Here is a 21328-nt window from a genome sequence, read left to right as displayed (position 1 = left end):
TTCATTAGATATAGGAAAATCAATTTGAAGCTTCTATTCAGTCATGATGACTTTGAGATTTTTTTAGGTTTCTTTGTATGTAACAATATATTACAATATAATATTGCAGTGAAAACTAGATGGACTAATATTATTCTTTTCATTTGTTAAATTAAAAAGTATGCACAGAGTATATGCATGAGTGACAAAGGCCTGAATTTGTCAATTAGTAGCAATTATATTCAACAGTAAGGATTTTATGTTTGGGTAGGCCTTTCCCAAGGACTTCTATAAGGAAAAACCTAGGGTTGGTTACTGACTTCTAATAAATAATGCCTACAATTTCTAGGAAGTTAAAAGTTGACATAATTTATCCAAAAATAATTATTTTCTTAATTTAGAAAGACAGAATAGTTTCTTTTTTCTTTTCAGATGTAGGTTTTTCTGGCTTTAGAAAAAAATGCTTGTTTTTCTTCAATGGAAATAATTCCACAGGCACACTTGTTTTATGTCTGTTCATCTGTAGTCAGAAAGACAAGTCTGGTATTTCCTTTCAGGACTCCCTTGAGTCATTAAAAAAAAATCTTCCTATCTATCTATCTATCTATCTATCATCCATCTAGCTTTGATTTTTTCCTCTTCTGTGCTTTATTATTTAATTAGTACCCATTTCTGAAGAAGAAATAAAATGACATAAGATTATAGAAAATAATTTCTTTCATTGTAAGACTGAATAGAAAAAATTTTCTTTCATTATAAGACTGAGTAGAATAAATAATACTTTGTTAGTCTCTGTGCCTCTATGTGCCATGGAGAAATATGACTGCCAGTTTTGACTGACTTAGTTATTTAAGTAAAATAACTGGCTTAGTACTAATTATTATTATGTAGTATCAGAGAAAGTTGTTTTTCCTACTTGTTGAGCTCAGTAGTTCTTCATATTTTGAGCAAAAGAGCAGAGGTAGGATAGCTTTTCCAAGGTAGAGATAAGAACCTTGGGTAGGGAAGGAAGATTTATGAAACATTTAAAAAATTATTCTTCCCTTGCTTTGTTTTTAGACATAATGTTAAGTTTATTTTGAAATTAAAAACAACATAAAAGAACATGTGATTTTTCTACTTATTGAAAGAGAGAATTAAATACAAAACAGGGACGGAAAGAATCCTATGCCTGGTTAAGGTCAAGGATTCCCATAACCTACAGGGAATTTGGGGTCAGCCTGTCCCATTGTATATTATGGCAAAGATAATCGTCATCTCATTTGGGTCCATTTTCCTCTCTATCTCTCCTTAACTGAAGATCCCATGTGATATACCCACACTGAATCTAAATAGCCTATCTCAGGGCCCGCATCACATGTGGGCAACAGCAGGAATGGTAACAGGGAATTTCTAAGTCCTATCTTACTTGTTATTGTTGCTATGTCTTTTTCTTAGTTTGTATCTGAGGCAACATCAGCTTTTTCAGACAGAATGGCTTCAGAATAGTATAAAAGACACAGAAGCCCTAAAATATGTATGTATGTATAGGTGTGTGTGCATGCATGAGCACTCGTGTGTAAATTTTTCATTATAGATAAAAGCACACTTGAAATTAGCAATAGATGCAATTTGGGACTTAACTCTTTCAGTATGTCTTATTTCTAAGCAAAGTATTTAGTTTGGTTACTAATTACTAAACATTGAGAACTAAATTGCAAACACTGAGAACTAAAACGTTCAAATGGGAAATTACAGTTAAAGACCATGGTAATGAATAAAAGATACAAATCGTTTAAACTCTTATGTAAAATTTGATAAGACGTTTTACACAACTTTAATACATTGACAAGGTCTTGTGGAGAAAACAGTTCCAGATAGTAAATATACACAAGGGATTTAGTCAAACAATTTTTTGGCAAGAATATTATGAATTTTGTAATCTGTTGGGAGCCAATGAAATGCAAAGATGAGTCTAGTTAATAATCTACAATTATTGGTTGAAGAAGTATATTAGTGCTAATTTCCCTCCGTTTGTCCTAGCTTTTCTCTTCTGTCAATCCCACGAGCCTTTGGCACAATGAAGTGGGTAACCTTTATTTCCCTTCTCTTTCTCTTTAGCTCAGCTTATTCCAGGGGTGTGTTTCGTCGAGATACACGTAAGAAATCCATTTTTCTATTGTTCAACTTTTATTCTATTTTCCTAGTAAAATAAAGTTTTAGTAAACTCTGCATCTTTAAAGAATTATTTTGTCATGTATTTCTAAAATGGGATAGTATTTTGTATTTTTGAAGTCTTACAAAGTTATCTTATTAATAAAATTCAAACATCCTAGGTAAAATAAAAGGTCAGAATTGTTTAGTGGCTGTAATTTTCTTTTGCCCACTAAGGAAAGTGCAAAGTAACTTAGAGTGACTTAAACTTCACAGAACAGAGTTGAAGATTGAATTCATAACTCTCCCTAAGACCTATCCATTGCACTATGCTTTATTTAAAAGCCACAAAACCTGTGCTGTTGATCTCATAAATAGAACTTGTATTTATATTTACTTTCATTTTAGTCTGTCTTCTCAGTTGCTGTTGATATACACTAAAAGAGTATTAGATATTACCTGTTTGAATATAAAACTATAAATATCTAATAATTTTAAAAATAGTATTCTTGATAATTGAATTATTCCTCTGTTTAAAGGCAGAAGAAATAATTCACCATTATCCTGACTTTTTCTGTAGGAATCAGAGCCCAATATTTTTAAACAAATGCATAATCTAAGTCAAATGGAAAGAAATATAAAAAGTAACATTATTACTTCTTGTTTTCTTCAGTATTTAACAACCCTTTTTTTTCTCCCCTTCCCCAGACAAGAGTGAGGTTGCTCATCGGTTTAAAGATTTGGGAGAAGAACATTTCAAAGGCTTGTAAGTTAAAATATCGATGAATCAAATTTAATGTTTCTAATAGTGTTGTTTATTATTCTAAAATGCTTCTATTTCCTTGTCATCAGGTTCAGATTCTAAAACAGTGCTGTCTAGTAGAGTTTTCTGCATTGAGGAAGATATTCTGTATCTGGGCAATCCAATAAGGTAGTCACTGGTCACATGGCTATTGAGTACTTCAAATATGACAAGTGCAACTGAGAAACAAAAACTTAAATCGTATTTAATTATAGTTAATTTGAATGTATATAGTCACATGTGGCTAATGGCTACTGCATTGGACAGTACAGCTCTGGAACTTGCTTGGTGGAAAGGACTTTAATATAGGTTTCCTTTGGTGGCTTACCCACTAAATCTTCTTTACATAGCAAACACTCCTGTGCTGAGTTGGGAATATTTAAATATTTTTTAATCTAGTAAAAAATGAGAAAATAGTTTGTTTTTAAAAAGTCTACCTAATCCTACAGGCTAATTAAAGAGATGTGTGGGGATCAGGTGCTGTGGTTCACACCTGTAATCCCAGCACTTTGGAAGGCTGATGCAGGAGGATTGTTTGAGCCCAGGAGTTCGAGACCAGCCTGGGCAAGTCTCTGAAAAAAAAAAAAAAAATTAGTCAGGCATGGTGGCACGTGCTTGTAATCCTAGCTACCTAGGAGGCTGAGGTAGAAGGATCGCTTGGACCTGAAGGGTCAAGGCTACAGTGAGCCACGATTGTGCCACTGCACTCCAGCCTGGGTGACAGAGTGAGACCTTGTCTCAAAAAAGGAAAAGTGTGGGATTTGTTTTAGTTTTAAGTAATTCTAAGGATTTTTAAAATGCCTAGTCTTGACAATTAGATCTATTTGGCATACAATTTGCTTGCTTGATCTATGTGTGTGCATCTACTGACACACGCATGCATATAAACATCAGGGAACTACCACCCTCTTTGCCTAGGAAGCCACACATGCCTATCTAGGCCTCAGATCATACCTGATATGAATAGGCTTTCTGGATAATGGTGAAGAAGATGTATAAAAGATAGAACGTATACCCATACATGATTTGTTCTCTAGCATAGCAATCTGTTACATATTAAAGTTTTATCACACTACATTTTTCTACATCCTTTGTTTCAGGGTGCTGGTTGCTTTTTCTCAGTATCTTCAGCAGTGTCCATTTGAAGAGCATGTAAAATTAGTGAATGAAGTAACTGAATTTGCAAAAACATGTGTTGCTGATGAGTCAGCTGAAAATTGTGACAAATCACTTGTAAGTACATTCTAATTTTGGAGATTCTTCCTGCTGTTTGAAGTAATCCCAAGCATTTCAAAGGAATTTTTTTTTTTTTTTTTTTAGTTTTCTCAATGATTATTAAACGTCCCCATTTGTAAGAAACACTCAAAAGTTGCTCATAGACTGATAAGCCATTGTTTCTTTTGGGATAGAGATGCTTTAGCTATGCCCACAGTTTTAAAATCATTTCTTTATTGAGACCAAACACAATAGTCATGGTGTATTTAAATGGCAATTTGTCATTTGTAGATACCTCTTTTTAAAATTTGAGGTTTGGTTTTCTTTTGTAGAGGCTAATAGGGATATGATAGCATGTATTATTTATTTATTTATCTTATTTTATTATGGTAAGAACCCTTAACGTGAGATCTACCCCCTTACATTTTTAAGTGTACAATCCGTTATTGTTAACTATGGGTACACTGTTGTACAGCTTCCTCATCTTACTTTATTAAAACTTTGTGTCCATTGATTAGTAACCCCTCATTTCCTCCTCCCCCAGCCACTGGAAACCATCATTATACTCTTTGATTCTATGAGTTTGACTATTTTAGCTACCTCATATAAGTGATATCATGTATTGTTTATCTTTTTGTGACTGACTTATTTCCCTTAGCATAATGCATTCAAAGTCCAACCATGTTGTTGCCTATTGCAGTATTTCCTTCTTTTCAAGACTGAATAATATTCCAGTGCATGTGTATACCACATTTTCTTTATCCAGTAATGTGTTGATGGACATTTAGGTTGGTTTTCTACATCTTGACTATTATGGATAGTGTGGCAATGAACACAGGAGAGCTACCATCTCTTAGAGATGATAGCATGGTTTTTGTCACCAGAAAACACCAACTGATTTCTATGCTAATTTTGTTACCTGGGTGGAATAATAATACAGCTGTATATTCCTCATTTTAGATATCTTTGTATTTTTACATACAATAAAAAAGTAGAGTACTTAGTCATGTTGAAGAATTTTAAATTTTTAGTATTTCCAGATCAATCTTCAAAACAAGGACAGGTTTATCTTTCTCTTACCACTCAATCGATATATACTTCTTGTGGGCAAGGCGAGTTTTTATCACTGGAGCCTTTCCCCTTCTTATTATGTACCTCTCCCTCACAGCAGAGTCAGGACTTTAACTTTACACAATACTATGTCGCTACATAAGAATTCTTAAAAATACATAGAAAAATTAATAAATTCTGTCTAGAGTAGTATATTTTCCCTGGGGTTACGGTTACTTTCATAATAAAAATTAGAGATAAGGAAAGGACTCATTTATTGGAAAGTGATTTTAGATAACATTTCTAGAAGAAAAATGTCTACATCTTAATAGTCACTTAATATATGATAGATTGTGTTACTCCTCAGTTTTCAACAGCATATACTAAAAACTGGCCCTCTAGAAAGGGGGCAGATGAAATGAGAAACTATTTGGATGTTTTTTTGCCCTAGGTGAATTCACATGCTGCTTAGAAGCTTATTTTCCCTTCATTTCTGTTATAATGATTGCTCTTACCCTTTAGTTTTAGGTTTTGAAATAGGAGTCATATAACTTTCCTTAAAGCTATTGACTGTCTTTTTGCCCTGTTTTATTCGCCATAGTTATAGTGTGACAGTTAATTTTTATGAAAATTATATAGAGATGGTTAAATCATTGGAAACTCTAAACCTGGGTTGGGAGGAAAAGTGGATTTCTAAATAATTTCCTCACCAAGCTTAACCAGTATATTAAATCCTTTCTACTGTTCTTTGGCTATAAAGAAAAAAGGTATTGTCCAGCAACTGAAACCTGCTTTCTTCCATTTAGCATACTCTTTTTGGAGACAAATTATGCACAGTCGCAACTCTTCGTGAAACCTATGGTGAAATGGCTGACTGCTGTGCAAAACAAGAACCTGAGAGAAATGAATGCTTCCTGAAACACAAAGATGACAACCCGAACCTTCCCCCATTGGTGAGACCAGAGGTTGATGTGATGTGCACTGCTTTTCATGATAATGAAGCGACATTTTTGAAAAAGTAAGTAATCGGATGTTTATACTTCAAAATTAAAAAGCATGGAGCAACTCCATAGGCCAACACTCTATAAAAATTACCATAACAAAAATATTTTCAACATTAAGACTTGGAAGTTTTGTTATGATGATTTTTTAGAGAAGTAGTATTTGATACCACAAAATTCTACACAGCAAAAAATATGATCAAAGATATTTTGAAGTTTATCGAAACAGGATACAACCTTTCTGAAAAATTTAAGATAGCCATATTTAATGTATTATGAAGATATTTATATATAGTTGTCATAATTGATTTCGTTTTAGTCAGCAACATTATATTGCCAAAATTTAACCATTTAGGCACACACACACACACACACACGCACACACAAACTTAACCCTTTTTTCCTCAGACTTAAAGAATGTCAAAGACGAGACCATCATGTGCAAATTGAGCTTAACTGGTTAATTAGATATATTTGGATTTTGGAGGTTCTGGGGAGAATGTCAATTGCAATTATTTCTGTAATACTGTCTGCTATAGAAAAGTGACTGTTTTTCTTTTTCAAAATGTAGATACTTATATGAAGTTGCCAGAAGACATCCTTACTTTTATGCCCCAGAACTCCTTTTCTTTGCTGCAAAGTATAAAGCTGCTTTTGTAGAATGTTGTCAAGCTGCTGATAAAGCTGCCTGCCTCTTACCAAAGGTATTGTGCGAAAGAAGAGAAAAAAGGAGTTCATAATCCAACCTGATTTTGTCCATTTTGTGGCTAGATTTCGGGAAACTGAGTGTCTGATATAAACTTCCTGACATGGCCAAAAAAGCCTTCCTCTTATCTTTCTTGAAAATCTTTCATCTTTGAAGGCCTACACTCTCATTTCTTCTTTTAAGATTTGCCGATGATGATCTGACAGAGGTCATCACTGTGCATGTGTTTAAACATTTCACCACTTTTTATGGCAGTGATCACTATAGTGAAACACTGAAACTTGGTCAAATTGCACAGCAAGGGGCCACAGTTCTTGTTTGTCTTTTCATGATCATTTTTATTAGGGAGGGAATTCAAAGTGGAGACTTTTACTGCATCTAGATGCCTAAGTTCAGGCATTCATTCCATAAATATATATTATGGAATGCTTTATTTTCTTTTCTGAGGAATTTACTGATGTTGATGGAGGAGAGACTGAAATGAATTATACACAAAATTTAAAAATTAGCAAAATTGCAGTCCCTGGGATATTAGTGTACTCTTTCTCTGACTTTTCTCCCACTTTTAAGACTCTTTTCCCTGGCAATGTTTCCAGTTAGTTTCTAACTGCGTAGGTAATTCCACTATGACCAGAATGATCCAATGATCTTTCCTTTTCTTACAGAACAAAATCGTTATTCACCAAAAGGAGTACTTGGGAATTTAGGCATAAATTATGTCTTCAAAATTTAATTTGGCAGTTTCATCTGAGTTTATGGAGGGGTGTTTTATGTAGAATTTTTCTTCTAATTTTCACCAAATTATTCCTTTTTGTAGCTTGATGAACTTCGGGATCAAGGGAAGGCTTCGTCTGCCAAACAGAGACTCAAGTGTGCCAGTCTCCAAAAATTCGGAGACAGAGCTTTCAAAGCATGGTAAATATTTTTGAACATAGTTAACATCTTTATAATGATGTAAATGATAATGCTTCAGTGACAAAATTGTACATTTTTATGCATTTTGCAAAGTGCTGTCAAATACATTTCTTTGGTTGTCTAAAAGGTAAAACTCTAATAGAGGTAAAAATCAAATATCAATGTCAATTTGACATTATTTTTAATCTTTTCTAAATAGTCAAATAATTTAGAGGATACTATCCTTTGTGGCCTAAAAAAGGGGACAGATATTTAAATTCTATTTATTTATGAAAACTTGGACTCTTATTCTAATGGTTCATTATTTTTATAGAGCTGTAGGCATGGTTCTTTATTTAATTTTTTTAAAGTTATTTTTAATTTTTGTGGATACATAGTAGTTATACATATTTACGGGGTATATGAGATATTTTGATACAAGTATACAACATATATAATCCCTTTATTTAATTTTATCTTCCCCCCAATGATCTAAAACTATTTGCTTGTCCTTTTTTGTCTTATAGTTAAGTTCAGTCGCCAACTAAGCTGAAGTTACTTCTTATTTTTGCATAACTCCAGCTCTGATCTTCATCTCATGTTTTTGCCTGAGCCTCTGTTTTCATATCACTTAGTTGGTTCTGGGAGCATACTTTAATAGCCATGTCAAGAAAAATACTAGCTGCCCCCTCACCCTCACTCCTTACCTATTAGTCAACAGCAAATCAACACAACAGAAGATAAAATGAAAATAACAGACGTTATGCATGCTCTCTAGAAACTGTCAATTGAACTGTATTTGCTCATCATTCCTACCATCTACACCACCAAAATAAACCAAGTTTGTAAACAAAACAACCCCAACATAAAATTATACACAGATAAACAGGCAATGATTGATTTTTGGGAAAGAAGTCTTCTTTACCCGATTTTGGCAACTGTGAAATGACTAGAGAATGAAGAAAATTAGACGTTTACATCCTGTCATAGAGTTTGAAGATAGTGCTGGATCTTTCTTTTTATAAATATGATCAATAAAAACTCCCTCATTCTGTAGAAGTTATAAGATTTCTTTTCTAAGAGACCTTTAGAAGTCAGAAAGAATGTGTTTCAATTGAGAAAAAAGATAATTGGAGTTTGTGTAGTACTTCCTAGATTATAAAATGCTTTTGTATGTATTATCTAATTTAAACCTCAAAAGAATTCTTCAATTTAGCATGTTGTCATGGCACTGCAGAGGCTAAAGCTCAGAGAGGCTGAGCCCTCTGCTAACAAGTCCTGCTGCTAACAAGTGATAAAGCCAGAGCTGGAAGTCACATCTGGACACCAAACCTGATGCTTCTCAGCCTGTTACCCCTTTTAGAGTTCCTTTTTTATTTCTGCTTTTATGACTTACTAGATTTCTACCCACCACACACACACTCTTAAATGGATGATTCTGCCCTAAGGAAAAATGATTACCGTTTGGTTCAGAACTAGAACTAATGAATTTTAAAAAATATTTCTGTATGTCCATTTTGAATTTTCTTTTGAGAAATAGTATTTGCCTAGTGCTTTCATATCAAATATTGCATGATAATACCATTTTGATTGGCGATTTTCTTTTTAGGGCAGTAGCTCGCTTGAGCCAGAGATTTCCCAAAGCTGAGTTTGCAGAAGTTTCCAAGTTAGTGACAGATCTTACCAAAGTCCACACGGAATGCTGCCATGGAGATCTGCTTGAATGTGCTGATGACAGGGTAAAGAGTCATCGACATTCTCTTTGGTAGCTTGCAAACTCAAGTTGGTAGAATGGATGCGTTTGGTATCATTAGTGATAGCTGACAGTGGGTTGAGATTGTCTTCTGTGCTTTTGTCTGCCCTATCTTCAATCTTTCCGTGCCTATGGTGGTGATACCTTTCTGTTTTTAACCTGGCTATAAATAACCTGATAAACCCATTCACTGATTTGTAACTCCTTTCACTCATGCTCTAACTGTAAATAAAGGCTTAAACTGAAGTAGAACAGTTACAAGGTTCTACTTGGCAGAACATCTGCAAGGTAGATGTCTAAGAAGATTTTTTTTTTCTTTTCTTGAGACAGAGTTTCACTCTTGTTGCCCAGGCTGGAGTGCAATGGTGTGATCGTGGCTCAGCGCAACCTCTGCCTCCTGGGTTCAAGTGATTCTCATGCCTTAGCCTCCCATGTAGCTGGGATTACATGCATGCGCCACCATGCCTGGCTAATTTTGTATTTTTCGTAGAGGCGGGATTTCACCATGTTGTCCAGGCTGGTCTCGAACTCCTGACCTCAGGTGATCCACCACCTCGGCCTCCCAAAGTGCTGGGATTACAGGCATGAGCCATCGTACTCGGCCTAAGAAGATTTTTTGAGGGAGGTAGGTGGACTTGGAGAAGATCACTACTTGAAGATATTTTTGGAAATAACGTATTTTTCTTCTCTATATTCCTTCCCTTAATTAACTGTCTTTGTTAGACGTGCAAATATTTGGAATGATATCTCTTTTCTCCAAACTTATAATATTTTCTTTCTCCCTTTCTTCAAGATTAAACTTATGGGCAAATACTAGAATCCTAATCTCTCGTGGTACTTTCTGGAAAATTTAAGGCAGCTATTTTATGTATGTAAGCAGGGTCTATGGCTATGATCTTGACTCATTTTTCAAAAATCTTCCATATTTTATTTGGTTATTTGGTTTCAAAAGGCCTGCACGTAATTTTGGGGAGATTATTTGGAAAAACAGCATTGAGTTTTAATGAAAAAAACTTAAATGCTCTAACAGTAGAAACATAAAATTAATAAATAACTGAGCTGAGCACCTGCTACTGATTAGTCTATTTTAATCAAGTGGGAATGTTTTTGTAGTCCTATCTACATCTCCAGGTTTAGGAGCAAACAGAGTATGTTCATAGAAAGCACATGTGTATGGTCTTAGAATACAATGAATATGTTCTGCCAATTTAATAAAGGTCTGAGGAGAATGTATAGCAATGTCAATTCGTGTTGAACAATTTCCACCAACTTACTTATAGGCGGACCTTGCCAAGTATATGTGTGAAAATCAAGATTCAATCTCCAGTAAACTGAAGGAATGCTGTGATAAACCTCTGTTGGAAAAATCCCACTGCCTTGCCGAAGTGGAAAATGATGAGATGCCTGCTGACTTGCCTTCATTAGCTGCTGATTATGTTGAGAGTAAGGAGGTTTGCAAAAACTATGCTGAGGCAAAGGATGTCTTCCTGGGCATGTAAGTAGATAAGAAATTATTCTTTTATAGCTTTGGTATGACTTCACAACTTAGGAGGATGGTCTAGGCTTTTCTGTGGAATTGCTACAATTTCCCTGCTGCCCAGAATGTTTCTTCATCCTTCCCTTTCCCAGCCTTTAACAATTTTTGAAATAGTTAATTGGTCAAATACATTATCGTAAAATAATATATGCTCATGGCAAAACTCAGCATTCCTTACTCCTTAGGGATATTTCTGAAAATATCTCTAGAAACATTTTGTGTATATATAAATTATGTATACTTCATTCATTCATTCCAGGTGTAGTTCTTGAACATCTATGTGTGTGACTACGTATTGCCTGTCTGTCTGACTAATCTAATCTAGTCTATCTATCTAATCTATACAATGGTAGCAAAGAAGTATAAAAAGAAATATAGAGTCTGACATCAGGTGCTTTATATTTGGTGAAAAGACTGGAAGTTCAGTATAATGGCAATATGGTATGAAACTCAATTACAAAATAAATGTTTATATATTATCAGAAAGTGTGGTGATAAAGTTTACATTTTTGTTGTTGGATTATGATAACATGCTATGCACTAAATAATATTTCATAAAATTATGTACCTTACAAGATTTCACTCATACAGAGAAGAAACAGAGTATTTTAAGAACATATCTCTACCCATCTATCAAAAGCCTTTTGAGATGTAGTTTAAATCAAACAAAATATTAATAAAAATAACAGATGTCATTCATCAAAGACTTCATATGTGCCACGCAGTGTGTGCTTTTTGTAGATTATGTCATGTAGTTATCATAATCCACCTTCTGGGACAGATAACATTTTTTTTTTTTTTTTTTTTGAGACAGAGTTTTCCTCTTGTTGCCCAGGCTGGAGTGCAATGGCGCCATCTTGGCTCACCGCAACCTCTACCTCCCAGGTTCAAACGATTCTGCTGCCTCAGCCTCCCGAGTAGCTAGGATTACAGGCACGCACCACCATGCCTGGCTAATTTTGTATTTTTAGTAGAGACAGGGTTTCACCATGCTGGTCAGGCTGGTCTAAAACTCCTGACATCAGGTGATTTGCCTGCCTCAGCCTCCTGAAGTGCTGAGACTACAAGTATGAACCACGGCGCCCAGCCGACAAATACTATTGTTATCTTGTTATCTCCATTCTATCGAGAAGGAGACAAAGGCTCTGATCATTTAAATAAGTTGCCTAAGGTGATGCAGTAATATAAGTGGCAGAGCTAGGAATTGAGCCTTGGTAACTTTAACTCTGGACCCCAAGTCCTTAGCTACTAAGCTTTACTGCATGGGGTTTAGTCAAATTAAGACTTTTGGAATATGAGTTACTTTTGAGGTTAGCTTTGTGATTTTTTTTTTGGTGCTCATTTGTCCAACAAAGTCTATTTTATTTTCATCTTAATTAGGTTTTTGTATGAATATGCAAGAAGGCATCCTGATTACTCTGTCGTGCTGCTGCTGAGACTTGCCAAGGCATACGAAGCCACTCTAGAGAAGTGCTGTGCCGCTGCAGATCCTCATGAATGCTATGCCAAAGTGGTAGGTTTATTGTTGGAAAAAAATGTTGTTCTTTGACTGATGATTCCAATAATGAGAAAGAAAAATAATGCAAGAATGTAAAATGATATACAGTGCAATTTAGATCTTTTCTTGAGATGGTTTCAATTCTGCAATCTTAAACATGATAGAAAAAGTAGCCTTAGAATGATTAACAAAATTTAGACTAGTCTAGAATAGAAAGATCTGAGTAGAGCAATCTCTGTGAAATTTTGATCTTTTTTTCTCTTTTTCACAATCCTGAGAACAAAATAACTTAAAGTAAATTTAACTGTTAATTAGAAGATACTTAACTTAGATGTAAAGTGAGTTAACCTGATCCCAGGACTAATCAAGTACTAGAATTAGTATCTTCAGGCAAATTATAGAACCTGTTCCTTTAGAAGATTTTCAAATCTTTTTGAGAATGTTTAGGAGTAGTTCTACAGGAAATTAAGTTAGGAGAGGAAATCTGTTCTGGAGGACTTTTAGGGTTCCCACTAGCATATGTAATGGTTTCCAAACTATTCAGAATCAGATAAAACTCATTTTTTCCTCTGTCAAGAAGCTACTAGATGCCAGGCACCATGCATGACCAATGACCAAGGTAAAATCTCTCATTTTGGAGAGCCCAGAATCTAACTAGAAAGGTGAACTAATAATAATAATATGTATAATCATAGCCATAACTTATTAAACTTTTATGACACGCAAGGCACTGTTTAATTTCATTAGCTTAACTGGTTTACAGAGCAGCTCTATGAGACGAGTACCATCTTTGCCCTCTTTTAGGGATAAGGATTCTGAAACGTGGAGATGGTAAGTAAAATTGCACAATTGAAGAATGAGTTAGATAACTTGGCTCAAATACTGGTCATTGAACTTCAGAGCCTGAATATTCTTAGCCACTTACATGATGCAAGCTCACCAAATAAATCGTTTGAATGTAATGTGACAGCGTGGCATTGATATTCATCTGTTTGTGTGGCTTTGAGTAGAAAGGAGAAAGGATATCATTCTGACCAGAGGGGTGAAAAACAACCTGCATCTGATCCTCAGGCATAATACTATCAACACAATTCTTCTATGTTTCAGTTTGATGAATTTCAACCTCTTGTGGAAGAGCCTCAGAATTTAGTCAAACAAAATTGTGAACTTTTTGAGCAGCTTGGAGAATACAAATTCCAGAATGCGTAAGTAATTTTTATTGATTAATTTTTGATCAATTTGTAATTATTTAAGACTTAATATATGAGCCACCTAGCATAAAACTTGTAAGAATGAGAATACTTTACATATTTCTAATCACTCTTTGTCAAGAAAGATAGGAGAGGAGAGATAAAATAGTTGATGGGGTGGAGAGGCCTATATTTGAATGTAGTCTAAAAATTGTTCTCTTAAGACTGGAAGTATGTAGACTGGGAGGGTAAATACGAAATCTTGGTATATCAAACTGAGGATGTCCCTTGAAGGTTAAGAAATAGTTAATGGGCAAATAGAACATGGCAATATTTTGTAGAGCAGGAAGTAGTAGGCCTTGAATAGCAGTCGCTCAAAAAGTAATATGTGAGCTGAACACAAAATGTAACAAATGAATTTAGATTCATGTTTGAATATTAAATTCAGGTTGTTTGGGAGATGCACCTAGTGTCTGATGGTTAAACTTTGTGTTTCTGTGGAATTTCCCTCCATGGAAGAGACAGAGACAGAATGGCTTGTGGACTAATGTCCCAATTCAATAGAACCTTATCTATGAAGGTTAAAAACAAGAAGAGATATGTTATACAGTAGATATTTATTGTGTGGCTCATACACATAGTGCTCTTCTGATTATTGGTTTTAGGGATAATAACAGTGAACAAGACATAGTTTCTTTCCTCAAGTAGATTACAATCATAGATTGACTTTTAATGATGACTGGCATTCTTAATACATGATTATTATATATTAGGTACCATGTCAGATTAATTATAATACTTTACTGCTTTTAATTTAACCCTTGAACTATCCCTATTGAGTCAGATATATTTCCTTCCATTTTCTACTTGTATCTTTCAAGTTTAGCACATGCTGATATATATGAAGCTCTCTCCAGGTTTTATTGAAAGAAGAAATTAATAAATTTATTAATGTCACTGAAGTAGGTAACTCACTTTCCCAAGATTATACAAGTAGTACAGGTGGAACTCAAAGCCAGGTTTGACTAGTTGTTCAGGAGAAAGTTTTCTCCCCTCCACTAACCCACTACTCTGCAGATGGAGATAATATGATGAATGGAATATAGGAACATCTTAGTTGATTCCGGCCAAGTGTTCTCTGTTTTATCTACTATGCTAGACAGTTTCTTGCCTTGCTGAAAACACATGGACTTCTTTTTTTCAGGCTATTAGTTCGTTACACCAAGAAAGTACCCCAAGTGTCAACTCCAACTCTTGTAGAGGTCTCAAGAAACCTAGGAAAAGTGGGTGCCAAATGTTGTAAACTTCCTGAAGCAAAAAGAATGCCCTGTGCAGAAGACTATGTGAGTCTTTAAAAAATATAATAAATTAATAAAGAAAAAATTTTACCTTTAGATATTGATAATGCTAGCTTTCATAAGCAGAAGGGAGTAATGTGTGTGTGCATATTTGTGTGCGTGTGTGTGCATGTATGCATGTGTATTTGTGATATTGGCAGCCAGGGTCCCAAAGATTATATATATATATATTTTTAATATTATATATTTTTATATATTTATTATATATAAATATATATTATATATTAATTATATAAAAATATATATTATATATTAATTATATATAATATATAATATATTAATTATATATTACCAATACATTATATATTGATATATTAATTAGTTATTAATAATATATAATATTGCATACTATATTATTTTAAATATAATTAATATTATATATTAATATATTATTAATATATATTAATATATAATTAATTATATATTAATATGTTAATGCAATGCATTATTATATAAACTAATTAATAATATGTATTAATAATATATTGATAATATACAATATATAAATAATATATTATATATAATAAATATGCATATTTATTATATATAAATACATATATGTATATACATTTTGAGATGGAGTCTGGCTCTGTTGCCCAGGCTGGAGTGCAGTAGTGCCATCTCGGCTCACTGCAACCTCTGCCTCCTGGGTTCAAGCGATTCTCCTGCCTCACCCTCCCGAGTAGCTGGGACTACAGGCACGTGTCACCATACCCAGCTAATTTTTTTTATTTTTAGTAGAAAATTTTCAGCTTTGCGTCTTTTGAATTTCTGCTCTCCTGCCTGTTCTTTAGCTGTCCGTGGTCCTGAACCAGTTATGTGTGTTGCATGAGAAAACGCCAGTAAGCGAGAAAGTCACCAAATGCTGCACGGAATCCTTGGTGAACAGGCGACCTTGCTTTTCTGCTCTGGAACTCGATGAAGCATATGTTCCCAAAGCGTTTAATGCTGAAACATTCACCTTCCATGCAGATATGTGCACACTTTCTGAGAAGGAGAAACAAGTCAAGAAACAAACGTGAGGAGTATTTCATTACTGCACGTGTTTGTAGTCTTGATAGCAAGAACTGTCAGTTCAAATTAGCAACATTTTCCTGAAGTAGTGATTATATTTCTTAGAGGAAAGTATTGGAGTGTTGCCCTTATTATGCTGATAAAAGAACCCAGAAAGAAATGAGTAACTTTTTAAAGACAAAATCCTCTGTTATAATATTGCTAAAATTATTCAGAGTAATATTGTGGATTAAAGCCACAGTAGAATAACATCTTAGGCCATGTTCAGTAGAAAAAGATGAACAATTAACTGATAAATTTGTGCACATGGCAAATTAGTTAGTAGGAGCCATAGGATAATTTATTTCTAGATGTAAATAATTATTTTAAGTTTGCGCTATGGTGGACCCACACATGAAACAAACCTCCAAGCTGTGACTTTTGAGAATGAGACTTGGATAAAAAGCATCTAGAAATGCAAGCCCTGAAGCTCAACTCCCTATTGCTATCACAGGGGTTATAATTGCATGAAATTTAGCTATAGAAAGTTGCTGTTATCTCTTGTGGGCTGTAATCTTGGTCTAGGCTTAAGAGTAATACTGCAAAACCTGTCATGCCCACACAAATCTCTCCCTGGCATTGTTGTCTTTGCAGATGTCAATGAAAGGGAACCGGCAGCTCCCATGAGTTTGGATAGCCTTATTTTCTATGGCCTCCCCACTACTAGCTTTGAATGGAGCGAAGTTTAAGAACCAACTATAAAGATTCTCATCTTTATAGATGAGAAAAATTTTAAATAAAATCCAGGATAATTAAACTTTTAAAGATCGTTTTTAGCTCTTAAGTAGCTGTAAAACTCAATATGACATAATGTGGCACTTCCAAAATCTGAATAATATTGCAATGACATACTCTTTCCAGAGATTTACTGAAAAGAGATTTGTTGACACTACATAACGTGATGAGTGGTTTATACTGATTGTTTCAGTTGATCTTCCTACCAACTCCATGAAGGTGAATTTTATTATCCTCATCAGGCAGATGAGAATATTGAGACTTGCAGTGGTATGCCTGAGCCCCAAACTATTCAGAGTTGTGTGGCTCCAAAATTTGTAATCTTAAATGATGGGACTACCATCCTTATTATCTCCATTTTCTTATATGTGAGTAATGTTTTTTCTGTTTGTTTGTTTTTTTTTTCTTTCTTCCATTCAAACTCAGTGCACTTGTTGAGCTCGTGAAACACAAGCCTAAGGCAACAAAAGAGCAACTGAAAGGTGTTATGGATAATTTCGCAGCTTTTGTAGAGAAGTGCTGCAAGGCTGATGATAAGGAGGCCTGCTTTGCCGAGGAGGTACTACAGTTCTCTTCATTTTAATATGTCCAGTATTCATTTTTGCATGTTTGCTTAGGCTATGGCTTAGGGATTTATATATCAAAGGAGACTTTGTACAAGTGGGACAAGGATCTTATTTTACAAACAATTGTCTTACAAAATGAATAAAATAACACTTTGTTTTTATCTCCTGCTCTATTGTGCCATACTATTAAACGTTTATAATGCCCGTTCTGTTTCCAAATTTGTGATGCTTATGAATATTAATAGGAATATTTGTAAGGCCTAAAATATTTTGATTATGAAATCAAAACATTAATTTATTTAAACATTTTCATGAAAAGTAGTGGTTTGTGGTTTAGTTGATTTTATAGGTTAGTGGGAGAATTTACATTCAAATGTCTAAATCACTTAAAATTGCCACTTATGGCCTGACAGTATTTTTTTTTAATTCCTTTGGGAACAACTATGTCCGTGAGCTTCCATCCAGAGATTATAGTAGTAAATTGGAATTAAAGGATATGATGCACGTGAAATCACTTTGCAATCATCAATAGCTTCATAAATGTTACTTTTGTATCCTAATAGTAATGCTAATATTTTCCTAACATCTGTCATGTCTTTGTATTCAGGGTCCAAAATTTGTTGCTGCAAGTCAAGCTGCCTTAGCCTAAAAACATCACAATTAAGAACATCTCAGGTAACTATATTTTGAATTTTTTTAAAAAGTAACTATAACAGTTATTATTAAAATAGCAAAGATTGACTGACCATTTCCAAGAGCCATACAGACCAGCACCAACCACTATTCTAAACTATTTATATATGTACATATTAGCTTTTAAAATTCTCAAAATAGTTGCTGAGTTGGGAACCACTATTATTTCTATTTTGTAAATGAGAAAATGAAGATAAACATCAAAGCATAGGTTAAATAATTTTCCAAAGGGTCAAAATTCAAAATTCAAACCAAAGTTTCAGTGTCGCGCATTGTCCTATTTTGACTTATATGACGTGACACACAGAGCCATCCAAGTAAGTGATGGCTCAGCAGGAGAATACTCTAGGAATTAGACTGAACCATATGTAAGAGCGCTTTATAGGGCAAAAACAGTTGAATATCAATGATTTCACATGGATCAACCTAATAGTTCAACTAATCCTTTCCGTTGGAGAATATGATGGATCTACCTTCTGTGAACTTTATAGTGAACCATCTGCTATTACATTTTCAATTTGTCAACATGCTGAACTTTAATAGGACTTATTTTCTTATGACAAAAGGGCCCACTTTAAAATGTAGATCTTTGAACATAAACATGTTTCACCCACTTTGTTTATAATATTTTGGGAGAATTGAAAAACAGAATAACAACAAAACATGTTTTTGTTAAAAATAAGTTATTCAACTACTTTAAAAAAAATAGAGATCGGGGGTGGGGTGGTATCTCTATATGGCCCAGGCTGGTCTCAAACTCCTGGGCTCAGGCAATCCTCCCACCTCAGCCCCACCCAAAAAGTTCTGGGATTACAGATGTGAGCCACCATGCTTGGCTTCAATTACTTTTTAAACATGAATTATTTTCATATTTTCCAATTTGACTGTGATGTCTATTCCACTACTATGATTTAACTTCCTCTTTGCCCATGTGATAATATCTGCATATTATGCATTCAGGCATGAAAGAAACTTTGAATCTCCACAAATTTGGTCGTGTGAAAATGTGACTTGTTTTGGTGCTCAGTGGAAAGATTTTCTTCATAGGGTTCTAACTTTGAGAAGATACGTTTTTGGCCAGGCGCGGTGGCTCACGCCTATAATCCCAGCACTTGGGGAGGCTGAGGCAGGTGGATCATGAGGTGAAGAGATCTAGACCATCCTGGCCAACATGATGAAACCCCGTCTCTACTAAAAATACAAAAATTAGCCAGCCGTGGTGGCACGCACCTGTAGTCGCAGCTACTCAGGAGGCTGAAGGAGGAGAATCGCTTGAACCCGGGAGGCAGAGGTTGCATTGAGCCGAGATTGCACCACTGCACTCTAGCCTGAAGACAAAGCGAGACTCTGTCTCAAAAAAAAAAAAAAAAAAAAAAAAAAGAGAAGACACCTTTTTGCTTGAAATAACTTAGATGAGAAGTAGGGGTTGAGTAAATAACTCCAAGGAGTGATGATGAAAAGCCTCTGACTTTGAAGCTTGAGGAGTCTGATGGCACCAATAGTGTTCCCTTTCACCAATGGTGAAAAATGAACTTAACATTTATTGGTGTGTCCCCTTGTCTACCCCCACAGAAGGAAAATTCAGCAGCCATAAGTCTAAGGCAGGCTTAACTTGTTTTCACTTATTGCAGAAAGATGATCTAAGTAATTTGGCATTTATTTTAATAGATTTGAAAAACACATGCCATTTTACAAATAAGACATATTTGTCCTTTTGTTTTCCAGCCTACCATGAGAACAAGAGAAATAAAATGAAGATCAAAAGCTTATTCATCTGTTTTTCTTTTTCATTGGTATAAAGCCAACACCCTGTCTAAAAAACTATAAATTTCTTTAATCATTTTGCCTCTTTTCTCTGTGCTTCAATTAATAAAAAATGGAAAGAATCTAATACAGTGGTCCAGCACTGTTATTTTTTAAAGGTGTGTTGCTATCCTGAAAATTCTGTAGGTTCTGTGGAAGTTCCCGTGCTCTCTCTTATTCCACTTCAGTAGAGGATTTCTAGTTTCTTGTGGGCTAATTCAATAAAACATTAATACTTTTCTAAGTTATGAATTATGAACATTCAAAATAATATTTTGACATTATGATAATTCTGAATAAAAGAACAAAAAGTATAAGTAAGGAATATAAAACATGACTTTTACCTTAGAAAAAACAATTCTGAAATTCATACGGAATCAAAAAAGAGCCTGCAGAACCAAAGTAAGACCAAGCAAAAAGAACAAATTACCTGATTTCAAACTATGCTATAAGGCTACAGTCACCAAAACAGCAAGGTACTGGTATAAAAATAGGCACATAGACCAATGGAACAGAATAGAGAACCCAGAAATAAATCCACATACTTACAGCCAACTGATCTTAGACAAAGCAAACAAAAACATAAAGTGAGGAAAGGACAACCTTTTCAACAAATGGTGCTAGGATGATTGGCAAGCACATGTAGGAGACTGAAGCTACATCCTCATCTCTCACCTTATACAAAAATCAACTCAAGATGGACAAGGAACTTAAATCTAAGACCTAAAACTATAAAAATTCTAGAAGATAACATTGGAAAAACCCTTCTAGATATGGGCTTAAGCAAGGATTTCATGGCCAAGAACCCAAAGCAAATGCAATAAAAACAAAGATAAATTGCCTGGACTTCATTAAATTAAAGAGCTTTTGCATGGCAAAAGAAACAGTCAGCTGGAGTAAACAGACAACCCACAGAGTGAGAAAAATAATCTTCACAATCTATACTTCTGACAAAGGACTAATATCCAGACTCCACAATGAACTCAAACAAATCAACAAGAAAAAAAAATCCCATCAAAAAGTGGGCTAAGGACTTGAATAGACAATTCTCAAAAGAAGATATACAAATTGAAAACAAACATGAAAAAATACTCATCATCACTAATAATCAGAGAAATGCAAATCAAAACCACAATGTGATACCACCTTACCACTGCAAGAATGGCCATAATAAAAAAAAATAAAAAAATAGTAGATGTTGGCATGGATGCAATGAACAGGGAACACTTCTAGTCTGATGGTGGGAATGTAAACTGATACAATTACTATGGAAAATAGTGTGAAGATTCCTCAAAGAACTGAAATAAAACTACCATTTGATTCAATAATCCCACTACTGGGTATCTACCCAGAGGAAATTAA

General features: G+C 34.5%; 1 protein-coding gene across 1 annotated transcript; it reads left to right on the top strand.

Annotated features, from left to right (window-relative positions):
• Window positions 1-1949: 1949 nt before the first annotated feature.
• On the top strand, window positions 1950-20054 carry ALB (albumin). Its single transcript, XM_025386817.1, has 15 exons — window positions 1950-2117; window positions 2821-2878; window positions 4015-4147; window positions 5986-6197; window positions 6752-6884; window positions 7704-7801; window positions 9390-9519; window positions 10814-11028; window positions 12451-12583; window positions 13676-13773; window positions 14963-15101; window positions 15911-16134; window positions 17331-17463; window positions 18078-18145; window positions 19889-20054. Exons 1-14 carry the CDS (start codon window positions 2039-2041, stop codon window positions 18117-18119), a joined length of 1827 nt encoding a protein of 608 aa, XP_025242602.1. The 5' UTR covers window positions 1950-2038; the 3' UTR covers window positions 18120-18145; window positions 19889-20054.
• The last annotated feature ends 1274 nt before the right edge of the window (window positions 20055-21328 follow it).

The sequence above is a fragment of the Theropithecus gelada genome, chromosome 5 (assembly GCF_003255815.1).
Source record: "Theropithecus gelada isolate Dixy chromosome 5, Tgel_1.0, whole genome shotgun sequence".
Classification (NCBI taxonomy): domain Eukaryota; kingdom Metazoa; phylum Chordata; class Mammalia; order Primates; family Cercopithecidae; genus Theropithecus; species Theropithecus gelada.
Note: the sequence above shows the minus strand (reverse complement) of the source record. Positions and strands in the feature narration are given on the sequence as shown.